This window comes from Centroberyx gerrardi, chromosome 8 (genome assembly GCF_048128805.1).
Source record: "Centroberyx gerrardi isolate f3 chromosome 8, fCenGer3.hap1.cur.20231027, whole genome shotgun sequence".
In the NCBI taxonomy this organism is placed as follows: Eukaryota; Metazoa; Chordata; class Actinopteri; order Beryciformes; family Berycidae; genus Centroberyx; species Centroberyx gerrardi.
In genome coordinates this window covers 21,420,615-21,440,459 of record NC_136004.1, presented here as the reverse complement: position 1 = coordinate 21,440,459, position 19,845 = coordinate 21,420,615, and the positions used below count along the sequence as shown (strand labels likewise).

Sequence of the window (19,845 nt, the reverse complement as noted above, 5' to 3'; positions counted from 1 at the left end):
CAGGAAAAATTATAATGACAAAGTTAATGGCAAGTTTATTTCTGGACAGTCTCAGAATACGAAATGAGAACCTTTGGTAAAGTCTAGACCAGATAGGTGTTTGGTTTTTATTCACAAAAGATAGGACTCAGGGGCCTCATTACAGAAAAAAATCCGAAATTCTTGTCTATCCTATCTTAAGTTTCAATCTTATTTTGCTGTCACTTCTGTAATGACCATCCAGGACTCCATGCCGTTAATCTGTATTGTGTGAGTTGGTTGTATTTTGTTATTACAGGTTTTCTATGTAGAACCCTCACAAAGTGATGCAGGTTTTATTGTTTCTGAGTTTGTCCCTGGTACCAAGAGTGGTTGATGTAGATTATTTACCAAATTATTTACCAAAAATTAACATATAAGATATGTCACTAATATGACCTTAACTACACTTAGTCTGTGCTTCAGAGTTGAGTTAAGTCATTGCCATGGAGATATAACGCCAAAACTGCACAAGTCATTATTCAGACCTCAGTCGTATCTTAACACCTTTTGGGCTAAGAGTGTGCATGGAGGGGGTTTTTCCAACATACGGGTGTGTTCCTAGATGTTCCTTATTCAGACTTGAGATTTAAGTTATTTTGTGATGCACAATACCTGGCGGTGGAACAAAAGTCTAATAGTAAGCCCTAATCTAAAGTGGGTTGCACTTTATTACATTTGGATATGAATTTAGTTGACTCATAACTAAAATTAATTAAAAATAAATAAAATCTCTCTTTGATTCAACTGATATTCTTAGGATGTATAAATAACACACCATCCATGCTCTCAAACACCATCAATTATTATATTGATCCAACACACTCTAAAACAGACACTGGATTTCACTCTGGGTTCTGGATCTACATATACTATATACTTAAATATATATATATAAATATGAATACAAATAATTATCTTGATATCAAACTGTGTCTTTCTGTGTAAACAGAAAGCCAATTATTGATAGTGTGATGGAGAGAAATACACATGTAATCATTAGGCTGTTCATCTGCATCTCTGCATTGTGTTTGCCTAGCTGCATGGACTGACACTGTCATCAAAGTTTTTATCATGTGAAGTTGATGTTGGGCAATAAGCTAGTGCTCCACTTAAATCCAAGACTGCATTACCCCCTCTATTAATGTATAAAAATGACACAAGCCAGGTAGGTATAAGGGTCTATATCATTTATCAAAAGCCCCTATAGTGTAATTTATGATGCTGGATTTTCCTTCATAGGCCAGAGGCAAAGAAGAAAACATATCTAATCTGATTTATGGTGAGGATGAAATATGCGGCAGTCATAAGTTATAACTAGGACTGCAAGCAGTCATCAACAGGGCCAGCCTGATATAGTGTAAGAAGAAAAAGAAGAGTTAGGAGAAAGAACTAAAGAGAAAAATATAAAAGGTAGTAGAATAACTAAAAGAAAAAAAAGAAAGAAAAGAAATATAGTTACAAGCAGCCTCTTTAGGGGTCCAGGCACTGAAATCTTTCTGGACAAGTCACATTGTATTTGCCATAATCAATACCTTGAAAGATCAGAAGTCACATCTTTGGCCAAATCACAGACAGCATTGGTGCGTGAGATTGTCTCATGTTTCTTCAGCACCACCCTGGATCAATCTCACAACCTTGGCTGCCAATAGCAAGTCCTCAATTAATTGAGCCAGCAGAGAAGTGACTGGGTTGTTTCACACTATGACCAAGAGTGAATGTTGGCAAAAGTGTACCAATGTAGCCACCACTAAGATTGAACACTCTATAAGTGAACAGCTGGTTCTTAAGGATGCTTTATTTTCCATTGACTATAATTTGTTTGGATTAGGGCAGCAGTCATAATGAAAAATAGTTTTTTTGAGTTGAAATTCTGAAATTGGGAATTATTCATCTACATAGGCTGGGAAAATTTGGAACTTAGTCTCATGGACGTTCAACATTTATTAAGCAAGAATTTACAATGACCATATACAGTACCGTTTACAGTCAGACATTTTCATGCTCGGTGGGCTTATTTTTTAGAGATTTTAAAAAACCTTGAAGATCGATTATTGGTGAGGGTCTGAAGATGAAGAAAAAGAAAACTGCAAACAGATTTAACTGCATGGAACCAAAACAACAACCTGGCAAAAGGACATAACCAGTGATGTTTGCTGGTAACATTAGAGTTTAGCTACTTTAGCTGTTCCGAATATCACAGCCGAAAGTAAAACAATTTACCACAAACTCCTGTGCTGAAGTGCTACACAGATGTGCGTTGCTTCGCTTGGTGATGACCGTAGGCATATTCCACATCATCTGACTACATCTCTGATAAATATTCCACACATCTCGAACAACCATCAGCTGTGGCGTGGGTTGCAAGACAGACTGGAACAAGCTTAATCTTGTGTCTGTTAATATTCCCGTGTGGGAAGGCGAGGGGAGGTGCCGTACTACTGAGCTGTGTGTGAAAACTGAATCTAGTCTAGACAACAGAGTTTGACCATGGCATTGGCCATGCAGGTTAATGTGAGGCCTGGGCAGGATAGCTGGTACCTTGGTGGGGTGCCAAGGTAATAACATTACATGGTACTATTCACTCATGGTAGTCTTCACTCATGGTACTCTTCAATCATGGTACTCTTCACAGGTACATGTGAGACATATTGCAAACCCAAGTACCACCAAAAACTGGCATCCTCACGTGAGAGTGTTAGGCTTAATTTGTGGAGCGTGTATGACCGATAAGCATGCGGATGGACACTGCTTATTTTTCTGCAACAAGATATATGGCGTTGTTATCACATTTGGCTATCACAAATTTTTAATAAAAGATTAACAAGGTGAGCTAAATTAAAGATCTGAGGGTGTAGTTTTGACATCATTTCCCTAATGACAAGGTTATTAATGGCCATAGTAGCAGTCACAGGAGCACCTCCATGTTAGTGTTGTGAGGATTTTATTGTTATAGATGAGACAATTCAATTATCTGATTCAGTACAGACCTCTAGAGGTTGGGAGTAAAAAGTCGGGTGCCAATTTTTATAGAGTCAAAGTATTTAATCCAATCTATGTAGCTATACTGTCATTAATGATCCCTTCACCCTCTCTGTCACAGTATGTCATGGACTCATTATGAGCATGACCTGCTCATAGCCTCTGTGAAGTATTGCTTTCTTCTCTTATCAGATTATTCTTTATTGGATTTCTCATCTATTTATTTATGTTTTTGTTTTGTTTTGTTTCATTCTGTTCTGTTCCTTGAATCCACGAATGCCTCCTGTGTCCTTTAAAGTTTGGAAGTTAAAATGAACTTTTGAAAATTTGATAACCAAGTAGGCTACACTTTGTGCAATCTAAGGGCTCTAGAATGGTTCATTCTGTATTTAATATGCACAGGCATGAGGTCATTTTCATGGAAGACTGCCTCGGTCAGAACCCCTCATTCAGCCTTTTTGCAGTGTCAGTCCATTGTCGCTGATAGTTTGCTCTTCATCGCCATAGCCTTTATTGAGAATTGTCAATTCTATACAAGAACAAGAACCCTATTAAATGAGTAGGCACATCTGTATTAGCCTAGATTCTGCTCTGCTTACATTTTCTCTAATCACGCTCATGCCAAAATCAATTATTAGTATAATGTCCAGAGCATTTAGATGCTCTCAGTATGTCTGGGGTGAGTTTTGATTGGTTTTTAAATTTAATTCAAACTTTAGATTTGCTTTGCTGACTTGTGCTTTTGTTCGGAAATGAAGCGTTTGAGCCGTGCATGTACAATAAAACAAAGCCATGCAGCCCATACAAAATAGCATTTATTGTGTGTTTGTGTGTGTTCCTGCATGCACTTGTCTGTGTGTGTCTTTTGAATTGAATTCTAAGTAGAAAATCAAGCTGTTTTTTAAATCATTTTTAAGTCATATAGTTCCTGGCCTTTTATTTCCTTTTTGTTTATTTTACATTTACATTTCATTTTTTTTTTTTTATATACTCAAGTTTTTGAATTCTTATTGTCTGTCTGAATTTTCAGCCTATAAGCATTCAGCATTAGCCTATTTATCAAAAACACTTAAGTCATGTAAACAAGAAGTAATGTAAGAACAAAGAGAAAGTGATTCCTTTCAATTTCTGTGATCGGTGATCAATAGCTGATTATGTTTCATCGACAGATTATCTGTCAGCCCAACACTGAAAATATCTGACTCCCGGATTATAATAATTTGATTTCTTGAACACACCGAATCTCTGTGGGGCAGCACCTCACATTGAAAATTTCATCTTGTGTGCAGTCATCCCAGGTCACTCTCCTCAGCCTCTCTGCACCCTCCTTTTTTTTTGGGGGGGGGGGGAGTGAGGGTGACACACAAACAAAGGCAGTTCATTTCGATCAGAACTTTGTTGCTGTCTCTGGTCTCTCCTTGCACTCGGCCCGTCAGTTTTCAGATCATGTTCCCACTTACATTGATTTGAATGGCAGGCACGAACAGGGAGCACTAGTCAGCCATTAGAAAGTAATCACTGGAGAGGTGTTGGGCTGGATAGAATTAGAATTGACAGACACGTTTAAATGTGTGATAAGGGATCTTTAATACAACGCCTGCATCCAGCGGTTGCCATGGCTGCCAGGTCGAAAGTATTATCAGGAAATTGGTGGGCAGAGGTGTGCAGTGATGCGTTTTACACACCAAGGGTATTGGTATCAAAATGTTACTTTACACATGACAGATAGTAGCAAACATATCAGAGATTCGGCTCCGTGTTTCCATATTTCATTTTCTCTCGACTCAATCTAAAAAACAGTCTGTGTATTTGGCTTATCCTTTTTGTTTCTCATGTGTACTGATACTGTGATATGCTGTTTTGTTTGTGTGTGTGTGTGTGTGTGTGTGTTTACAGTACAAGCAGTTGGAGAAATATTAATTTCCTCTCATGCCAGAGAAAGAAAAAGGAATGTGTTGTACATTCATAAGTTGTGCAGGCAGAACCCCTTTTGCTGTGGCTTAGTTTTCACATTATTTCTATTGTGATGGCAGTATTTCTGGCAATATTTGTGAGAGCATACATCAACAATGCACATGGAAAAAGCCACCCACACAAGAGATAGAGATAAGTCTATGTTTGTATGTCTGTCATGCATTGATTCTCCATTCTTCCAGACTTCATGCTGGATGAACTGTATGCAGCGTTGCCCGGGGTCTACCTACTCAGCCAAGTACTGAGTTTGACAGAACCTTTGAAGCATCAGTGCCCACACCCACACACTCACTCTATTTCTATTCTTTTTCCACCCCATCTTTTTATTCTTCTTATTGACATGGACCAACCCACTCCCTTTCCAGCCCTTTCAAAGAATGACTCAAATAATTCATCAATGACTGGTGCTCGTCTCCAAGCATGGGTGGGTGTTGCGAGACGGCATATTTTAAGGACCTCGGGTTCAATAGGCAAGACTCGTCTCTACAGTACTACTTCTCTCTGGAAGACTCACCATAGCTGCCACAGAAAAACTGGAGACTCAGTAGATTCCTTTTTTGCAAGCCTGTGCGTAAAGACAGCAAGCCAGGAAGCTGTTTATTGTCAAAGCACACATACCACAGCAAAATGTTGACACACTGCGTTCACAACTGGAAAATTACCCTGATTTTCTTACATGTTAGCTTAGTGTGATGGGATGATATTTTTGTAAGACCCTGAAAATGGAAATGCTTTTAATGCACTATTACACACATGGTGGTCTGGGCTTTTATTCCGCTATCCCATCTCTTGCTCACATCATATTGGGGTAAAAAATGTTCTTCCCCACACCCCACTCTGTATGAAGGTGAATGTGAATATTAATTGCAAAAGCCAAAGGTGAATAGGTGAGGGTGAAATGCATTAAAAAAATCGGTGCAATTTGGGTGTGTGTGCTGCAATGTGAGCTGATGGATGGGATAGATGCCCTTTGCTCGAGACCCCCATATGTCTCTTTGACAGCCACTCTATTGCTTTCAATACTGCCCGGATTTAACACAGGCCGCGACTCTGATGTGATTTTGCTCTTTTGACAACCATAGCTTGATTCTTTGCTTCTTTTCCCACTCTCCCATCTCTCTCTCTCTGTCTATCTCTTTCACTAACAAACACACACACACTACTATTGTAATTAGTGATCTCACTCGTAATGTCTCCATGTTGTCTGTGTGTTATCAGTGTGCTCCAGGACAAGTTCTGTGGCATCATCAACATCTGTGTGGAGGCGCTGCATGACGTGATGACAGAAGACCCCGACACAGGCACTTTCAAAGAGTAAGTTGGCATGTTGTCTTTCAGAGAGCCTGGTTAAAGAAAGAGTAGAAACTGATGAAAAACATAAGTATAAATATCACTAAAGCATACAATTGAAACCTTGACAATCCTCGTTCTTTTCAACACTATAGGTAATGAAGCGTATGAAGTTTGTGATTTTGACAAAGCTTATGTGTGATGAATGAAGACAGCTGTCTTGCTTTGAGTGTGCAACTTTCAAGCAGCGCAGCTGAAGATGAGTTGAAATGTAAAATGATCAAACCCAAACCTCTGAAACAAAGTCTGAGTTGATAAGACGAAAGCAATCCTGCAGCCGAGGATCATGGAGACGGGGCCGAGGGATGCTGAGTTGCAGTGTTTGACAGTACACCTTTCGCTGGCTCTGCCAATCTGAGGAGAGTAATGGCGTATGAAATGGCCTGGAGGACACTCTGTCACTCTGGGAGGAGACGTTGACCGTTGTCCCCTCCCCACTCCCCACCCTTTGAGTCCGCTCTGCCACACCACTCTTCCCCCTGGCTGTCAATTCCAGGAGCTTGGCACTCATGTCCTAGCAAATGTTCACACAGTTAACCCCTTTTCTCTGCTATATCACAAACATGTCCTGCACCCTCTCAAGATGGCCAAGGGTGAAATAAGCTGAAAAGTTGGGTGTAAAAGTTTGGTGTAACATGTTTTTTTACATTTGCTGTCGATAAGTTGAGTTGTTTGGGATTTCTCTTCACGACAGACTGAAATGTTTGTTGAGGGAAATGAGTTTTCTCTAAGTTTTTTTCACTGTTTGTAAATGCAATCAGCTGACACAGACAGCAGTGGGTATTGTTGTAATCGTGCTGGCTGTGTTTAGGAATTAAGTAAAGTTCCAAAGTAACACTGCAGCATTTCTTTTATTCCTCTGTTGTTATAAGTTGTTTGGAATCGTTCTTGTGTGGCATGCAATGAGAATGAAAGTGTTTGCTGCCACCATGGACAAATTCGACAAAGTGCCATGCCAATTGGCAAGCCAATTCAGATAGTACTTCAGTGTTATTGTGGAAATTCAGTCACTTGTCAACATATTTTTTCAGCTCTGAAGCTAGGCTCAGTGTAAATCTATGTTTATTTGTATGCAGCCTGTAAGTACTACATAGTTGCATACATTGTACACACATTATAGATACATTATATAATCCGTATTTGTTTGTCTAGAGGGTTTAAAGGTATCTAGCGTGGAACACCATCAAGTGTTGTTTGCACAGGTAGAAATATTCTTTCTCTTTCAGACTCATAGTTACAGTCTATAGACAGACTTTGGACAGAGCACAAAGGTTTAGCTTGTTGTGTTTCCTCTCTGCATGCAGATGAACCAATATGAATATCAGGCAGTGCTATGTTCAAAAGTGGCGGAGGTTTCAGCCATTCTGTGTGTGGGTGTGTCTGTCTCTGTCTGTCTTTCTGTGGTGTAAGAACACACAGATGTCTGTGCCTGTGAACACACACATACTTGTCGTCTATGCTGCCTAGTCTGAAATTGTCTCCTACTGTGCAGGTTTGTGTGGGGTTATTAATATTGAGTTGAATGTTATTGTGTTTGCAGCTGCATGCTGATGAGCCATTTTGAGGAGCCCAAACTGAGCGACGATGAGGAGCCACCTACCGAGCAGGACAAGAGGAAGAAACTGGTGAGTCAAACACAGCACGCGCGCGCACACAGACACACACACAAAAGCACACTTCATTACAAATCAAATTTTTTGCAATCACCAAAACCCTTTTTTCTCGTTTTCTGTCGTCATTTTAGGTTTTAGACTAATTGCTTCTGTTATGTAATGCGTGTGTCTCTACCCCGATCGTCTAATCACAAGCATAGTTCTTGTTGGTTCCTTGCGATGTCATTTACGCTACACTGGCAACTTATGCATCAAAACAAGAATTTAACACTCAATACAAATTAATTTTTAGCCCAGAAAAGCTTATTGGCTCCAGTAAGCTGCTGTAGAGACGAAGGCGGTTGCCTCCCACACTCGTTACCTAGGTACAGATTCAGAGCCACTCCCCCCCCATCCCCCCTCCACCCCACCCCTTCCAAGTTTTATGTCCCTTTCCTTTCCTCTTTCTTTCAGCCCTCACTTCCTCTCCTCTGCCCTTTTTCCACTTTTCCTCTCACCTTCCCTCTCATTCCCACACGTCTCTCCATCCCTTCCCCTCTCCCCCCCCCCTTCCTTCCGTCCTCTTTCTCCTTCCCTTCTCCTCCCTATCTGTTGTCCTCTATAATGTATGGTAGTGTGCTGAGAGTCAGCGTGGGTAATCATGGATGTTGTTGAGTATCTGCAAGAGGCCCTCTACGGGGGGATGTGTGCTAATTAAACAGTACAGTGGTGTGTGTATAAGAACATGCATTCCCCTGCTACTCCGGCCCACACTGCGCAGGCTCATTAAAACTGTTCATTTGATTGTAATGTTGGTGTCTGTGTCAGTGTGTGTGTGTGTATGTGTGTGTGTGTGTGTGTGTGTGATTTGCTGCGTGTGTGAGCGCATGGACTTGGAGCTCAACAATAGTGAGGGTGCAATGTATATAAATTTGATTTCGCCCATGTGTTTGAATGAAAAAATACAGGGATATTTATTTTCTGGTGTGACTTTATGTGGCTGCTTCTGTGTGTAGTGTGTGTGTGTGTGTTTGTGTTTGCTGGGCAGTATCCCAGAGCACTTATCACCTCAGCCCAGACCCTGACTTTTTGCTCCAGGGAATAGAGAAGAGGAGGCTATTGGTCGCACCTCTCTCTGCCCCTTAATGTGTGTCTGTGTGTGCGTGAGTCCATGCGTGAGTTTTCTATTTGAAGAGAAAGTTAATGAGGAAAGAGACCCGTGACATTCTCGAACATTTATCGGCTCCAGTTTGGCTCTCTTATATCTGCTCTCCTTGGCTGGTGTGTGCGTGTCCGTGCATGAGTGTTTGTGCATACGCATGCGTGTGTGTGTGTGTGTGTGCTTGTCTGTAAGAGTTGGCGAGAGACAGAGGGCAGTGTTTTTTCTCGCGCAGTTTCTTGATAAACAGTCGTCTCCAACTGTCTGACTATGTTCTGCATTCACTCCTCACTTTGGTGATGACGCTGGGCCTCATTTATCACACAGAATACAGGCACATTTGTGCAAAAAGCATTTTAATAAATGCTTTGAGAAGTGTTTTTCGGCTCCGAGTTACAATGTACCCAGCTTTTTAAAAAAATATTTGGCATGCATTTCACTTGTGTAAGTCTTAGCCCAGTATTTCGTCATCTTGCAGCCTTTTTTAGTTGTGAAATAAAAAACAGTGATTATATCTGTAGTCCTCTAACCCCAGACAAGGAGAACACAGACTCACTGGCCACTAGAAAGCATCCCTTTCAATCTAATGGTATTCTCAATAGTAAGTTTGTTTGGGACATTGAAGGGAGACTGTTGTGAGTAAATCACTGGCTCGGTCTCACAACGAAAGTAGAGAATATGCTTAAAAATTCCCTTTGCTCACCACTGACATTTTCCTAATCCCTGCGAACATAATTTTGTTGTCCCCTTCACAGTCACATCCCTCCAGTGAAAACAGGCGTAAACATTACATTGATGGAGGGAAAACCTTTTACATTTTGGCCCCTGGTAGCTGCCATACCCTTAGTGAAGGGTGTGTGCCCTCAGTGGCTCCTGCTGAAAAAGAGTCACGGGGAGGACAGGATAAGAGAGAGGGATGAAGGAAGTGAAGAATGGTAACCAGTAAACAAACAACTGAACCTTAGGGCTGGTTGTAGCTGTCGGTAGTAAATATGTTACCGTAGTGATAGCATACCTTTTGTTTAGATTAGATGAGGGAAACATAATTGCCTCTACAGGCAGTGTGAATGAATGATTTAGCATGCTGCGGACTTACTTGCCCGCTGTAATTGGATGAATATTAGAGTAACTGTGTTTGTGTCTGTGAGAGAACGGATGCTATGCTAATTGTGTGATATTTCTCTGATGCTGTGTATATACAGTATATGAAGGAATTATTTGGACTAAATTAATGAAATAAATACTGTATGTCAATAATTAAATTGTGTAAGGACTTAAATACATCAAAATAATAAAATTGTGAAATTTCATAAATATAAATGTCATGATTAAATATATCTATTGACTTCATGCATCAAAGTTAGACAGCTAAATAATTGTTTGTTTTACCAGCTTCAAGCATTTAATTTTGTGCATTATATTGCCATGTGGCAATGCATGGAGAGATGAAACAGTCATGCCGTAGATGGATAACTTACCAGCTAACTGTAAATTGATGGTTTCGAAACTTGTCCTGGGTTACTTTGGGAAGCAGAAAGTGGCTATTTCATGAATTTTCAAGCCACATGGCGCATAATGCTCAATTGATTCAGCAAAAATGTCAAAAGAAGGACATACAGGGCGAGTAGTGTTACTGTTACAGCTCCTAAATTGTGTAATTCACTGCAGAAGTTCCTGCAGGTTTGTAAATACAGCAGCATCAATGTCATAGTCAGAGAGGACTGATGTCATTGCAATTGCTTCGGAGAAGCAATATACATAAATAGATTAATAGATAAATAAATAAATGTTATATATTTAATTGTCTGTTTATGTATTTATTTATTAATACATGTATTTATTTATGATAACATTTCACTATTTAATTATTTAAATTTGCCCTGAATATTCCTCCATATAAATACTTGGTCCTGTACATATGACTCATTCGTCAGCTTAACATAACTGATTATGTGTCACAGCTGCTACAATTGGTAGGCTGTTTATCTTCAGACAATAAAAATGTATAAATAGTAAAATAAATATATAGTGACCATATATTTAGCTAAAAGACAGTAGTAACCTTTCACTAAGTGATGACTCAGGACCTGTGTGTTTCTCCTATGTAGACACTGCTTTTTTATATTTCTCCAGTTATTTATAAACGCAGTTGCAGTGTAAATCATTTTCGTAATACATTTTTTAGGCCACGGGAGGACTCCGACCGAGTCATGGAAAGTCACGGAAAAGTCATAGAATTTTCTATCAGGGCCGTGGTGGAGCCCTGCGCTATGGAACCAGGGGAACAGGAGGAGGGTGTACTTGTTGCCTGAGGTGACAATGTTTCAACTCATCAAAGATGTCTCAGCCTTGTCCTCCCGCTGAACCTTGTTAGACAGCCACACTTAATTTCACCCAATCACTCTATCTTGTTGATGTCCCTATTCCCTATGGGGACATTAAAGTATATCTTATCTTATAATCACTCTATCTTAAAACACTAGGAAAGAATTGCTCAAATAACACAGATCCCCCCCACAGTAGTTCTGTAATAGTTGCTCTCTTTATGGCTGTATGGGGATAATAAAAATGTAACTGCAGCCTATTTACATGGAGCATGAATCTCTCTGGTCTTACCATTAGGTCCCCATAATGGTTTTCATTATCAAAAGAACTCAAACAAAACCAGGAAGTTGAGCTGTCTATATGGCGCAGCAGTGGCAATATCAAACAAGATAGTGTATGCTGATACAGAAAAGCAACAATGTACATGATTTTCTGCACTCATGGGCACACAATCTTCTTTGTTATTAAGATAAGACTTACTTAAAGATAACCCATGTAGGATTTCCCCTATGTCACGGTTAAATGAATTGTGAAAACAAGCAATGGCGCTACATACTATGTCCCATGTTGAGCTACTTTCTCTCAGTATATTTCATTTCTTTACCTTCCCTTTTGTGGGGAACTCTTAAATTGCACCAAATGATAGCGTGAGGTATGGCTTCACAATTATGATTCTTGTCTCTGAGATAGTCAAAAACAGACTAGTGAAGACGCCTGCATCTCCCGACTGAGCAACTAATTACTTCCCATCCAAAATACCAAGCCTATCCCATTTAATTTGCAGGCAGGTACCAGGAGACAGTTAAGGAGACAGGAGCTTTGTATTTGGTCTCCCAGTGTGAAAACAAAAATGAAACTTATCCTACAGAATGTCCCTAATTTGACAGTTTTTACATGCCAGAGATATGTAAAGTTGACACTCAGATATTAGGTGAACATGAGTGCAATGCCACTTACGGACATTGCTCCCGTTGTTGTGACTCGTTACACTGTGCTGACAATTGACAAGGATGATTGATTAATCAATAACCCCCGACAGTGGTATTGAAATGAAATCACAGTCAAGGTGTGTCATCTGCAGCTTTTTGTTTAGCTGTTCCATTCTGTGCTCTAGCACAGTGGCAAACTATTTGTAACTCCAGTCCTTTGAGATTAAAGGTCTCATTTCCATACTGTGCTTGCATAAAGGGTAAACACAGTAAAAGACTCAATAATTAAGATGTGCATTTTGAATGGAATCAAGGTATCAGACATGAATAGACAGCAAAATAAAGCCTGTTTATCAAAACAATTTCCCCCAGGAGAGCATGACCCCTGGTCCCCTGGCTGGGTACTTTTTCTCTGTAGCTGCCTACTCAATATAACTTTGGAAAATACTGATAATGGATCTTAATTACTCACTGGAGGAGAGTGTTTAAGGATAGCCATCGAACAAGAAAAATGCTTGCTTTTGTACTACAGCATAATAAAAAAGGTGCAGTTGAATACATGAACAAAAGCAAAACCCTAATGGTCACAGTTGTTATAGGTTAGCTTACCTGACAAAAAGCTTCAGTCACAAGATTTTTATTTTAAAACAATTGTGCCCATAACAGCATATAGAATACCAAACAGAAGTAGCACACATTCCTCTCCTCCAAACATAACACTTCTTTTTGAAGCTTCAGTTCTTCCTTAGGCCACCCCACCCTCGCTCCTTCCCATCCTTCAATTCCTCCCTCCCTCACTTCTTCCTCTTCTACTTCTTAAACTTCCCCCGCTTCAACCAGTCTGTTCTCCATTATATCTTTCCTCGTGCCTCCTTCATGCTGTGGGTGCTGTGTTCTATGTGTCTGTCTCTAGCTGCAGGTGATGTTTCTGTGATTGCGCTCTTTTGTCTTGTTGGATGAGGAGATTTGCTGCTTCCTTTTGGGAGCCTGTCATCCTGAATAAAAGATGAACAGAGTGAACAGAGGGATAAATGGGAAATTACCCAGCTCACTACTCCTCACCCTCATACTGCAGTATTTTCCTCATGATTCTCTCACTGGCGGACCGTTCCTGCAGTAGTCCTTCCATTTATGTATTGTCGTGTTTGTGTGTGTGTGTGTGTGTGTGTGTGTCAGTCAGCCAAAGCTTTTTTGTTCATACATGCAGTCAAACCTCTGGGTCCTCATTTACCCTCTGGAAAAGCATGCCTTTTCTCACTTTTCTCATGAGACACTCTGCCCAATAGTGTGTGTATGAGTTGACAGGCACCATGCCAGTTGAAACACATTTCAGCACAAATGTCGTGGGAAGTAAAGTGCAGCTTTGTCAGCAGCAAACAATGAACAGTCTTTTTTTGGATTCATATGCTGAGACATGGATGGGTCCAGGGCAGAGAAGAGAAAGAGAAAAGGGTACTAGCTGCTGGGAACTAAAAAGGTAGAGGGGGATATTAAAGGTCTGCAAACCCTTTCAAATGTTTGTCTAAAAGGCCTAAAATGAAAACTCTTAAAACTTAAATCAGAGTGTTTTCATTTTCATTTGGATACTAGTGCAAAATCAAAGTAAAAATAAAATGCTATGCTTTTTACTTTGATTTTGTATTAGAAATGGAAAACAAACATTTTGGTCACGTAAGTGCTCATTCACCTTATAATCGGGGGTTGTAAAACTATCTCAAGACCATAAACTATACAAGTGACCATGGACAAGCGAGCATCTCACCTTACTTCAGATGAAATGAAAAGAAATTAAAAAAACAAAACATGAAAGTTTATGCAGAATTTGACCCGTACTCTCTACCACCAACTGCTGACGGCAATCGCTGACACCAATAAAATCCCTGATCTGTTGTTTCATGATATATACCCATATCCTATTCACAATCCATCTCCATATTTTGATGAAACCCTTAGCTGGCGATCACTCAGAGAAGTGTTGCTACAGGCAAGGCCACTTCAAAAATGCCTTGGCAGACCGCGTCGGGAAAAACAGCTCGGAGCGCCTGGAGAGCGAGGCCACATGCACAACCGGGCGATCCAATGTGATACATTTTTAAAAAATGGATTCAAGCAGACACTCTACTTTTGGAGGAGGAGGAAATAATTCCTACCAAAAAGCGGAGGTTTGCGGCTCATGCAAAAACGCAAATAGTACGGTGAATACCATCATCTCTTCCACGAATCGTCTGGATGACGAGCCGTATGGTGGCAAGATGGAGACTACATCTCATCAAAACAAACACCCAGTCCAGTCTTAATTATGCAAGAAGGCTGAGTCAGTCTCCCAAAACTATGTGGGAACATGTCCTATATTCCGATGAAACCAAGATAGAACTTTTTGGTGTTAATTCCCAAAGATATGTTTGCTGCAGAGCCAACATAGTCTATCACCCAAAGAACATAGCACCTACTGTTAAACATGGAGGTGGCAGCATCATGCTATGAGACAGTTTCTCTTCAGTGGGGACAGTGGCTCTGGTCAGGAAAATCTAAATTTCCTCAAATTTAAAGAATAGTTTCATCTTTCAACATTACAACAATGCGAAGCACACAGCCAAAATCATGATATTGTAATAGCCCAGTTAGATGCTAGAGTCTGTGGACCCTAAAGATAAGTGTGCATAGGAGGTCCCCTCGCAGTGTAAGTGAGCTTGAACTCGTCTGCAAAGAAAAATGGGAGAAAATTTGCTATGTGCTATGCTGCTAAAGGCTTATCCACATGGATTCACTGTAAATGGTGCTTCTAGTAAGTATTAAAAAAATGATGTGCACTCATACGAAACCAAGGTGCGTTTTAATAGGTTTTAAAGCCTCAGGGCAATAAAAACTAGAACATTTGCAAGGGTGTGTAGACTTTTGATATCCACTGTAGATGAGATGTGAAGTGGTAACATATCAGTAATGGCGGGGAAGGTTAGAGGGTGGGAGCGGTTGGTGGACAGACAGTGTGGAAGATGGAGTGAAAGAAACCATGATGCTGACAGATGATAGAGGAGGCTGGAGAAATCAGAAAGAGGACTGACAGCCTGGGATGGATTTATGGTTTGTGGGAGCTCATAAATATGTCTGCTGTTTTCTAGTGTTGATTGATGTATGTCTATTTAGTGCTCAGAGGATGTGTGCCTGTCCAGAACACTTACAGCTGGCTTACTATTAAAGGGGTTATACAAAGTCCAGGGGCCTCATTTATGAAACTGTACTGAAATGGTTTAGGGTTTGCGTTTAGTTCCACAGCGGGAAATAGGGGAAAGGGAGTGGAGGAGCTGATGGTCTACTGGTCTGTGCAACGCAAAATGACAGTTGCACAGCCAGCTTTCTGTAGGACAATGTCATTTTGACAAACTGTAGATTAAAATTAATTAACATTTTAAAAAGTTGTCATGGTGGGGCTGGCCAGGTAAAGCCTGTGTGGGAAACTGTTTTTATTTTTATTTATTTATTTTAGAATTAGCTAGGAAGCTAAATGTCATCTGTAGTCATCTGGACAAGTGATGTTCTCTTGGCATTTGTACTTACACTCCCCCTGAACTTGAAGTAGTCTGTTAATGGTTTTGGATAATGGCTGTCTTTGATCTTGAACTAGATTCTGTTCAGCAGCATACACTATTGAAGGCTGGAGCCTTGATTTTGATCCTTTGATTTGAATAGCAAAAGATTTCTTGGTGATCAGCTTATGTGATGAATGTCTTTTTAGGTATTCATAATTGCACAGACTTTTGATCTCAGTGGATGATGATTGTTTACCGAGTCACATTTACGCCTCTGTATGACTTTCAGTCCTCTGGTGAGCCTGTACTTGGTGTAGGTGTAATATTTATCCCTAATTAAGCTGGCCCACACACCTTTAGAAGATCAGGGTTTCTCCCAGAAGATGGCAGGCTTTGTGTGTAGCATGTGTGTGTGTGTGTGTGTGTGTTTATGCATGTCTGTGAGGGTCCTAGCTTGGCTTTTCACAGGTCTTGATATCCCCGCAGTGACAATATCCGAAGCAGGGTCAGAGCCTTTTAGCTCTTCCCAAACTTTAGATTAAATCTTTACTGCAGCATATGTAGGCCCCCACCTACCTTTTTTATGAACCTGTGGCTCTTAAAATGCCTCATGGTCTGATATGAAATGTCACCCAGATCATTTGGAGTCCGAGCAAGGCCTCTAAATCAAGCAAAAGATGTTATCAAAGGTCTTATAAAATATTATGTAGAGGGCAAAGCATTCTTTTGGTGCCATGCCCAGGAGTGAAGGAGGTCATTTAAGTTTTGTCACTGGTACAGCAAATGGGAAAAAGTGGGAATGGTTCCCAGCTCTAGGACTATGTTTAAAAGCTTCTTTTATCCCCAATGATTCAGAGAGTCCCTCTAGGACTTGTCAGTCTCGTACCGCATGACATTTCATAATGAGGTGTTCCATACATACATGCGGAATGCATTCCCACATCCCGCATGTATGTGTGTTACTTCAACCCCCACACACATTTTTCCCAGGTTTAAGAATCTCCCTGTAATATAAAGGTGTGTTTGACATTTGAAAAAAACAATACAAAAGAAAAGTGCATAAAACTTAAAATGGTTGACAGTCCACCTTAACATTTTGGTAGGCATAGAACAGAAGGGAAGCATCTGTCGAGGATGGTTTATCCTGAGTAGTTGCTGCAGCTCAGCATTCTTCTCCATCCATCATCCCATTGAGAGGCTGTCTCCATGGGTGCAACTGTAAGATTAAAAGTCCCTGTGGGAGGAGAGGCAGTCTCAACGCAGCACCACTGCCTTCTGATCTGTCCCTAAAAGTGACTTAGTGTGTATCTCTAAACAAGAAGGGGGAGGTGTTTTGGAAACCGTTGACTGTTCTACTCTGTCTTGTCTGGGATTTGTGTGGGACCCTCACTTTGATCACAGCGTTCCAGACGACTAGACTAGGCTAACTGATGGACTGTTTGGGCTACAGTACGTAATGCACCGTTTGATTCTTATGCTTTATCTCCAAGGCCAGCATCATCAAACAAGAAGAGGGATAGGCAACATCAAAGAGTTTCTCCACTGGGTGCTAATGACACGGGCTCTGTCTGTTGTGCTGCGGCACACGCCCACTTGAGCCCGTTCCCTTTTTTCTCACACACTAATGTGCATATGCACACATGCACACCACACACAGGTTATTGTGCTGCATTTGTATGCGTAATTGCCATTGATTGATGAAGCTCCAACATGTGAATAGAAGATGGAGATGCCTTATTAGAGACAATTGTGCAGGGAGGACAGAGGTGTAATGAGAGGGAAGGTTGCTAAACTCGATAGCTTAATAGTGACAGAGCCCAAATATGGTGTGCTGGGCCATGATATAAGCTACCGTAAGTTACAGTGTGTATTGTTTTAATTGTTATGTAAGCACTTTAAACTCTGCTTTTTGAAAAGCAGAAAAAGTTTTTTATTATTATTTATTATTATTATTGTACTGTAATATGTCAACACACAGCCCTTACCTGGTTTATTGTGTGTTCATATTGAGAGTTGCACATATAAAATAGGGATCATTAGGCATGATATGGGTATTTTAATGAATAAATTATCATAATTCTTCCCTTAATGGCAATATCCTCTCACATGATGGAACTTAATAGGAATTGCTGAAGGGTTATTCTCAGGTTCGGAAAGTATGAAAAATGCTGAAAATGAAATTTTAGAACATGGGGAACAAAAAGTCACCACACTACTGCCTCACTCTCAGCTCTCCTCTCGATTGCACTGTGTATTCCCCAACCACTATGCCAACCAGGGGCACCCTCGCCCCTCAGAGAATATCAGCGATAGTATTAATCACCTTAATCATAGCAATAAATCTACCAAGACAAAAAATTAAGTGGAAAAAGTTTTGAACATATATTCACACGTCTTCACTTACGGCCTTGTTAAATGTTATTTTTACAGGGAAAGTTAACTAAGCATGCATGCTCTTTTTCGGCAATGCCTTGCTTCCCATTCATACAGTTACTCTCATACACACCAGGGAACCTTCTACTATTGATCATGCAGTTAGGGGTCAAGTGCCTTCCTCAAGGTTTAGGGTAGTTGTTAAGGGAGGAGTGTGTTTCTCTTTCACATTCCCTGCCCGGGCTTTTCCAGACGGTCTGGGGATTTGAACCGGTGACCGGCCTCCACCCCAATTCCTTTGAGGCTACCTACAACCAGTCAAGCATTGAATCAGGTCGCACTGGGCTTTTGGAATAACATGTAACAGCCAAAAGCCCATTAGGAAACCGAACAGTGAGAAGAGCTTCATCAAGCACCTCCAACATGTGACAGGGGGAGACCAATTAAAATATTAAAAGTAAAGATACATTCCGGTTGATGCGTGACTCACCAATAACTGAAGTAAAGAACAAAAAACACTGAAGGAAGACACTGCAAACAAACAAAAGTCTGGCTATCGTTCTGCTGCATCCATGCTGTAAAAGCTGCTGGTGGATATTACATCGCAGCCAGAATGCACACACACCAGAGGCAATGGACATTGGCCTTCACAGTTCTGCGTGTGGAGAATATCACCCTCTTCTCCTTGGAAGTTAATCTCACTTGCTCAGTCGTTAACCGTAAGGCCTTTCTGACACACACACTGTCTTTTTACTCACTTCTGCCTCTCTCTCACTCTCTTCCCTCTCCCCTCTACTCTGTTTTTCTCTTCCTCACCCTTGTTTTTTTCTGTCTGCCTCTCCCATCCATCTCCCATCGTTCCTCTGTATTCCTGTTTGTAAAAGAGTAGGTGGGGAGTGCTTTTACCATGCTTTTACACTCACCACTTGGCTCTGAACTCCATGCTGGTCAAAAACAATACTACTTATCATTATTATACAGTTGTATGACAGCACCCTGCGCTCAGACCACCTACGTTCCCTCATTTAGAAGTACTTAATAACTTATTTAACTTATTGTATCAATGTAGCTTTGATTTATTTGAATGGAATGCTTGGATTAGTCATTTATAGCATTCAGCCAGAAAGTGTAACTGATGAGTTTTTTGTTCCAGGCTATTAGGCTAATTAGTTGTTTTTCGGAAGTGGTGTATGCGTGTGATTGGTAATGGTGTGTGTGTGTGTGATAGTATAGTTAACATTAGACTTACACTTAGAACATGCAAATGTAAAAGTGATCATTATTTTCTTTTTTCTTTCTTCCAAGTTTTAATTCCCAGCTTCAGAGTTCTTTCAGAGTTCATATATATGTGTCAAAGTTAACAAAAAAAAAACCTGCACACATTGTGCTGACTCTCATAACCATCCAACTGAAAGCTCCTTAAGTCAGACATAGGGTTACAGAATTGTGTGTGAGAGAGAGATAGATATCAAATAAGTTATCAACATTCCAATGAAGAAAAGCAATGTTACTGATAGCCTGAGAACATGATTGTCCAAGCCAAGAGTGACTCGTTGTATGTCACTAAATACACAGCATGTACCCACATTCACATATGTGGCATGCACTGTGTGTTG

General features: G+C 40.5%; 1 protein-coding gene across 1 annotated transcript in view; it reads left to right on the top strand.

Moving 5' to 3' along the window:
- The window catches only part of ipo11 (importin 11), a 156,830-nt gene that overhangs the window by 110,287 nt on the left and 26,698 nt on the right, over positions 1-19,845 (top strand). The window contains exons 27-28 of the mRNA XM_071894791.2: positions 6,193-6,288; positions 7,865-7,949. Coding sequence (XP_071750892.1) covers positions 6,193-6,288; positions 7,865-7,949 — 181 coding nt within the window. The remainder of the gene's footprint in view (positions 1-6,192; positions 6,289-7,864; positions 7,950-19,845) is intronic.